General features: G+C 35.4%; 2 protein-coding genes across 2 annotated transcripts; both read right to left on the reverse strand.

Moving 5' to 3' along the window:
* Positions 1 to 1,770: 1,770 nt before the first annotated feature.
* On the reverse strand, positions 1,771 to 3,449 carry LOC100537475 (extracellular calcium-sensing receptor). The gene is made up of 4 exons (XM_073930297.1): positions 3,306 to 3,449; positions 2,423 to 3,226; positions 2,102 to 2,329; positions 1,771 to 2,001 (listed from the first exon to the last, which is right to left on the reverse strand). The coding sequence occupies exons 1-4, from the start codon at positions 3,447 to 3,449 to the stop codon at positions 1,822 to 1,824; spliced, it is 1,356 nt and encodes a 451-aa protein (XP_073786398.1). The 3' UTR covers positions 1,771 to 1,821.
* An 18-nt stretch (positions 3,450 to 3,467) lies between these two features.
* On the reverse strand, positions 3,468 to 7,402 carry LOC793043 (extracellular calcium-sensing receptor). Its single transcript, XM_001332681.5, has 6 exons — positions 7,148 to 7,402; positions 6,270 to 6,561; positions 5,343 to 6,134; positions 5,025 to 5,252; positions 4,792 to 4,915; positions 3,468 to 4,694 (listed from the first exon to the last, which is right to left on the reverse strand). Exons 1-6 carry the CDS (start codon positions 7,360 to 7,362, stop codon positions 3,787 to 3,789), a joined length of 2,559 nt encoding a protein of 852 aa, XP_001332717.1. The 5' UTR covers positions 7,363 to 7,402; the 3' UTR covers positions 3,468 to 3,786.

Below are 7,402 nucleotides of genomic sequence, written 5' to 3' on the forward strand. Positions count from 1 at the left end.
CGAAAAGCCTATGGGAAATTTGAAAGGGATTTTCACGAGGGAACCAGTTTTATGCTAGCAGCCGATTAGCCTACAAAGTGACGTCATAGTTCCTCCTCTCTATAAGGGTTGGATCAGGACATACAACCTGTATGGAGAGTTTTTATAAACTTCCATTGGAAAAAAAGGGCGATCTCTAAAAGTGAATTTTACATGGTACAGTTGCTGTTTATTCTGTGATTAACCCAAATGTATGCAGTTTATGTCCTGTTTGTGGAAAAAAAAATAGTTTTATGTAGGGTATGAGACTGTCAATTATTTGATTTTTATCTTTTTTGTTCAGTAAGTTTAATATAATCTTTATGGTTGAGAGTTTTATTGGGCATTGTTGGGTATCATTATACGCAATTTTTTTATTATTATAGGTGAATCAAAAATGGCAATATATATAAGCAAGATTCATAAAATTGAAGAACTAGGTGTGTGTTTGTGTGTATGTATATATATATATATATTTTTTAAAGCTCTATAAGACTTAAATTTCTTTTTCTATCAGTGTTACAATGGTGCAATTTGCTATGTTAAAAATATTTTTTTTCTTTTTATAATGTTTTATAATAATTGAGTCTATAATTATTTTTCTTCTTTGGCGTTATTGTATTAGAAGTGTTTTGTGACTATGAAAATGTAACATAAATGTCTGGTAAATCTCAAATCTGCTCTATGATAATTAACAGCTTTTTAGCTCTATGCTAAAAAACACAACTTTTCTTACAGGTATATTTATTGTAGTGTAATGTCTGACAATGAATTTATCTATAGCACAAAACATGTTTATATCTCAGTTATTTTCCTTTTATAATATACAAATTGCAATGTATTATTTTAGCAAGTACAGTTTATATTAATGACTATTTATTTATCTTCGCCATGACATGCTTTTTAGTGTTAATTTCTGGTCTCAGTAAAATTACATAGCACTTTGGCAAGAAAATACAGAAAAGTAATCCAAAGGATGACACCAAAATAGCAAATATCTCCACAGCTACGATAAACTTTCCAGGAGAGCTGATATAAGCTGGGATAAATGTGATCCATACAGCACAAAATATGAGCATACTGAATGTGATGAATTTAGCCTCATTGAAATTGTCAGGTAGTTTCCTTCCGAGAAAAGCCAAAACAAAGCAAAGGACAGCCAGGAGACCAATATAACCCAGTACAGCCCAGAAACCAGTAGCTGAACCTACATTGCATTCTAAAATAACTTTTTCTTGGTAATGCTTCATGTTCATATATGGAAATGGTGGTGATAATATTAACCAAAGTGCACATATAAGGAGCTGTATAAAAGTAAAGCTAACAACACTGAGTCTTTGTTGAAGAGGCCCAAACCATTTCATGACATTACTTCCTGGAAGTGTAGCTTTGAAGGCCATTAACACCACTAATGTTTTCCCCAGAACACATGAGATACAGAGGACAAAAGTGATCCCAAACGCTGTGTGTCGCAACATACACGACCACTCAGTGGGACGACCAATGAAAGTGAGTGAACAGAGGAAACACAGAGTCAGTGAGAAGAGCAGTAGGAAACTCAGTTCTGAATTGTTAGCTCTTACTATAGGTGTGCTTCTGTAAATATAGAAAATAAGTGTGACTACTATAGTAAAAAATGCCCCAATTAAAGAAAACAATCCCAAAAGTATTCCCATTATTTCATCATATGACAAAAATTCAATTTCTTTTGGGATACAGGCATCTCCTCTTGTATTTGACCACTGTGTAACAGGGCATTTAAGGCAATCAACTGAATCTAGAAAAAAGAAAGTCAGATACTTATTAATTTGAAATCATAATTGAGGATTGACAAAATGCAAGGCTTTCAAATATTGTACCAGTTTTGTTACTAATCTCTCCTGGTGGGCACAGTATACAGTCATAACAACAGACCGGTCTTCCTTTCTGCATTGCTTTCCTGGTGCCTGAGGGACAGCTTGTACTGCACACAGATACAGGCACCTGCAAAACATTCAAATAATATTATATGTATTATTGTGGTATTTTCTCACATGCGAGTACAAAAAAAGAAAAGAAAAAAAAAACAAAAAAAGAAGTTTACCTGATCTCCCCCTTCTCTCCAGACTACCTTAACATTATTCATGGAGAACCGTTGATCTTTAGGCAGAGAGGCATCATAGTAGCCAATAGTTTCCACATCTATTTTGCCTCTGTCAACACTTTGAAGATTGATCAGCTCATATCTTGCTGGTGAATCCCCGTTGCTATCAAAGAAGACACTTTCTCCCCCAGGTGTTGTGAAATTTACACTTTGCAAGGAGTTTAAAAGCTTTCATATGCAAATAAAATAAAAGGTTCAGTTGTGCAAGCTAAATAAACACAGTATATTTTATACAATTCTAACAAAATTTTCTGGTCTTACCTGCCAAGGCTTTATTTCTGCAAGTTTCAGACAGGCGTTAGGACTGGAGCTTTTATTTTCCTCACATAAGAGTAGATTATTAATTGCATGAGCTACCGCATAAACAGCTTTATATATATTGTTTGAGAACCTTAAGTCAGTCAAATCTGTAAAAGAGTTTTGCACATCACTTAAGTTTTCAGATCCATTACACCTTTTTGTTAATTTACTAGTAGTGAATGAACAGTCAAAGACATGCTCCCAAAAATCTTTAACAAATATGCTGTTAGGAAATTGAGAGGGATTAACTTTCTGTAGAAAAGAGCCCAGTCCAGGTATTTGAGCATTGCGGACAGCAAATCCAATAGAGCCAGTAAGTAAAGTGTGACCATAGATATCTGCTAGAGAGTCATCTGTGATCCAGGCATCACTGCCAATCCACTGCAGTCCTGTGACATTCTGCTTGTAGAGCTCATCTACTAATAATTTGATCTCTCTGTGTGACATGAAGGCCATTATTACCTTAGATGTAGAGCTTCTTATGATGTTCACAATTCTCAGTATTTCAGTGTATTGACTTGTACTTTCAAAGGCTTCAATGTATTCAATGCAAACCCCTTCCTCAGTAGCAGATTTGATAAAAGTGGTTATCCCATCTATACCATAATCATTTTTATTGCTTAATGCCCCCACCCATGTCCAGCCAAAATGTCTGACCAGCTGGGCCAGTGCTCTGCTTTGATAGAAGTCATTGGGAATAGTTCTGAAAAAGGAGGGATATTCCTTTCTGTTGCTCAAGCAAGCACATGTAGCAAAATGACTGATCTATCAAAGAGAAAATTTTAAGTGTATTTGAAATAGTGAAAGTATACATCAAATTTAACAATGCAAAAACACAGCTTACCACAGGTATATGAAAATTTCCAACTATTTTTGCAAAGCTCATAGTTGGTGTTGATCCAGAATGTCCAATGATGGCTTGCACGGTTTGAGGTTTAGAGCAGTTTGCTCCTGGTTCTGACTGCTCTTGATTATTAACTAATGTCATTGCAGCTCCTAGTATGTTACTAAATCTTCCTTGATCTTTTTTTGTAGTAATAATAACAATCATTATTATTTATTTACATATGTATTGTTTTTATAATAGGGTAAAACTCTCTCTCACACACACACAAAAACACATAGAGGGACAAATCGTTTTCATCTAGGGTGTCACTGTATATTATTGTTAAACACCCCAAATGTATTATATTATGTATATATATATTATGTAAAACTGGGCTCTGCAAAATAACACTTACACAAACAAATGTATTTTACCTGAGGTTAATTTATAATAATAATAATCATTTTATTCAATTCATTTCTCTGAGAATGTCAGCCATTCAGTTTGACGTTAATTTACCCATGATGTGCTTTTTGGAATTCTTGTCTGGTTTAAATAAAATTACATAGCATTTTGGGAGAAAAATGCAGAATAGTAAACCAAAACTTGAAGCTAAAATAGCAAATATCTCTACGGCCACAGTAAACTTCCCGGGCGAGCTTACATAAGCTGGAATAAAACCAATCCATACAGCACAGAATATGAGCATACTGAATGTAATGAATTTGGCTTCATTAAACTTGTCAGGCAATTTACGTGCCAGAAAAGCCAAAATAAAACACAAAAGAGCCAGACATCCTATGTAACCCAGAACAGCCCAGAACCCTATTGATGAACCTACATGACATTCTAAAATGATCTTTTCCTTAAAGTAATTAAAATTTTTAAAGGGAAATGGTGGAGAAATTGTTAACCAAAGCACACAAATAAGCACTTGTATGAGTGTGAATCCAAGAACACTGAGCCTCTGTTGAGGAGGACCAAACCATTTCATGACATTACTTCCTGGAAGTGTAGCTTTGAAAGCCATTAACACCACTATTGTTTTCCCCAGAACACATGAGATACAGAGGACAAAAGTGATCCCAAACGCTGTGTGTCGCAACATACAGGACCACTCAGTAGGTTGACCAATGAAAGTGAGTGAACAGAGAAAACAACACATAAGTGAAAACAGAAGCAAAAAGCTCAACTCTGAATTGTTGGCTTTCACTATTGGTGTGTTTTTATACCGGAAAAATATGACTGCAATTATCATTGTTACAAATGCACCAACAATGGAAATCGTTGTAAGCAAGATTCCCATGATCTCTTCAAAAGACAGAAATTCAGTCTCCTTCTCAACACATACATCCTTTTGCAGATTTGACCACAATTCTTGATGGCACCGCAGACATGTTACTGAATCTAAATTAGATGTAATAGATAAAATGTACAATAATTAGTTTTAGTTCTGACCTAACAATAATAATTATTTATTAAATTTTCCATTTTATTATTTTACCTGTAGTGTTACTGATCTCTCCATCTGCACATGATATGCAGTCGTAACAACATATAAACTTTCCCTTTTTAACTGCTTTTCTAGTGCCAGGTGAGCAGCTCTCACTGCACACAGATACTGGGACCTGCAACAGAAATTCCACTTGCACATTATTAGCATGTTATTGTCTATTGCATAGACTTCCAATAGTCATCATCATCACACACAACATTTTTTCATTGTTTTATCCTCACCTTTGTTGCATTATTTGACCACACAATTGAAGCCACATTCACTGCCAAACGATCTTTCACAGGAAGAGAAGCATCATAAAGCCCAACAGTGACAAACTGATCGTGTTTTCCATTACTCGGGTGCCAATTTATTACCTCATATCGTGCAACTGCCTCACCATTCTCATCAAAGTATACATCCTCACCATCTTTGGTTTTGAAACGTACCTTTCGCAGGTGCTTCAGAAACTGTTCGTGAGATAAAATAGTTTTTAATAATAGCAGTCAACCTTAAACATTCTGTATTTTATTTATCGTTTTTAGTCTAGATATACCCACAGTTATAGGATCAAGCTGTTTCTTTGAGGCACATTTTTCCTTGCAGCCCAAAAGTTCATGAAGAGTGTGAGCAACAGCATAAACTCCTTTGTACACATTGCTGAATATAGGCATAAGTGACATGTCAGTAAAACTGTTTTGCATCTGGGACAGTTCTTCATTGCCTGTGCATGCATTCATAGACACTGAATCATCCTTGTTGGGGTATTTACACTGATACAGTGATTCCCAGAGCTCTGAAAATATGGTACTTCCAGAGGATTTTAGTTGTTTGATGTTTAAAATATATTCCTTTAGACCTGTCACTTCTGTTTTGGGTATTGCTAGACCAACAGCCCCTTGTAAAATGTGATGCGTATCCATAGTGGCAATGACTGAATCAGAGATCCATCCCTCTGTACCTACCCACTGGTATCCAGTAATATTATATTCAACAAACTTATGCAACAGAACCTCCAAGTCCCAGTGCACAAGAAATGCCACAATCACTCGTGAAGTTGAGCTTTTAATCTGTTCTATTATCCTTATTACTTTATCTTCAGCATATGTTCTGAAAAATGGCACAGAATATTCCAAACAAATTCCCATCTGTTCAGCCACTTTGGTGAAAGTGGCCATCCCATTATTACCATAATCATCATCTGTTCTTATGGCTCCCACCCAGGTCCAGCCAAAGTGTCTAACCAGTTCTGCCAGTGCTCTGCTCTGGTAGTAATCGCTCGTAATAGTTCGAAGAAATGAGGGGTATTTGACTTTGTCACTGAGACATTCACAGGTGGCATAGTGACTGATCTAAGAGAGAATTAAAAGCTTTACTAGTATAAATACATTTAACTTACTGTTAAGTTATCATACGTTGTTACATTTTCTGAAACTCCATAGTTTATAAATGTTATCATTTTAATGTTATGTAAGAAGAAATTATACCATGGGAAGGTTGAATGGTCCAATAGTTTTTGCCATCGCCATGCATGCCGATGAGGTTGTGTCTCCTAGAATGGTTTGGACATATGCCTGCTTTGTGCAGGGTCCATCGGACGTTGTGTTCTCATGTGCATTAGCAAGTGCCATAGTCACTCTGACAGCCATTGCCATTGAACCACATGTATCATATATCCTGTAGCCTAATGAGACCCCAGGTATCAGAGTGGAACTGTTATTGATTTCCTCCACAGCAAAAAGCATGGACTGCACATACTGGAAGTCTCTATAATTTAGGCTTGTATAAATGGATAAATGAATGAATAATTAAATAAATACATATGTAGCTAGATAAGCATCCAAACAAATGACATAAATAATCTTTATATATATTAGGGCTGCACAATAATGGAAAAAATGACATTGCAATGTATTTCTTTTCTTTGCGATCTATATATTGCGATATGAAAAACTTACTAACAGTATTTGGTTATTCAAACAGATTAATCAAATGTAAAATAACACTGCATTGTCTTCATCATATACATTTTTTTATATTGTTATTACTTTATTAAACTTCTTTATGCACTATTAAAATGCTTTACAGTCTCTTAAAATGCTCACACAGTCACAGGCCTTAAAACACATGCAGATAATAAACTTTCTCACTTTCAAGGTTAAATTGTGCAGAAACTCTTGCAGCTTTGACCTGTGGTTTCTAGTCAACTACAATCCCAACTCATTATTGCATATTCTGCGATGTGACTACACACATTAAGATATTAAAGCTCACATTATATATTGTGCTGATCTAATATTAAAAATTATTATTATTATATCTAATATTAACTAATATTAAAAATTAACCAATTTGTTTGATATACCTGATGCACTTCAGCGGTGGTGGTGTAACAGAATATGTAAGTTGTCTGATCTCCCAGCTGCTATGGAAGGAGAAAACACCTCCAATTATGATGTCTCCATCTTTCCATAACTGAGGGTACACAGGCTGTCCTTGCAGAGTACAGGCAGTTTCATTGGCCTTGGCAAAAGAAATGATGTTCATAACTACATGTATGAGCGCAAAAAGCGGCTCCATACACCCAATAGACACTGTGCTGTACCAGATATGAATGCAA

Source organism: Danio rerio, chromosome 18 (assembly GCF_049306965.1).
Source record: "Danio rerio strain Tuebingen ecotype United States chromosome 18, GRCz12tu, whole genome shotgun sequence".
NCBI classification, from domain to species: Eukaryota; Metazoa; Chordata; class Actinopteri; order Cypriniformes; family Danionidae; genus Danio; species Danio rerio.

Excerpts from the sequence above, each read along its gene's own strand:
- LOC100537475 (XM_073930297.1), bottom strand. The coding sequence starts at position 3,449 with ATGACATTAGTTAATAATCAAGAGCAGTCAGAACCAGGAGCAAACTGC. Across the intron at positions 3,227-3,305 it reads GAAATTTTCATATACCTGTG|ATCAGTCATTTTGCTACATG; the intron begins GTAAGCTGTGTT and ends TCTCTTTGATAG. Across the intron at positions 2,002-2,101 it reads GGAGAGAAGGGGGAGATCAG|GTGCCTGTATCTGTGTGCAG; the intron begins GTAAACTTCTTT and ends AATGTTTTGCAG.
- LOC793043 (XM_001332681.5), bottom strand. The coding sequence starts at position 7,362 with ATGGAGCCGCTTTTTGCGCTCATACATGTAGTTATGAACATCATTTCT. Across the intron at positions 6,562-7,147 it reads CCACCGCTGAAGTGCATCAG|CCTAAATTATAGAGACTTCC; the intron begins GTATATCAAACA and ends CATTTATACAAG. Across the intron at positions 5,253-5,342 it reads AACAGCTTGATCCTATAACT|TTTCTGAAGCACCTGCGAAA; the intron begins GTGGGTATATCT and ends TCTCACGAACAG.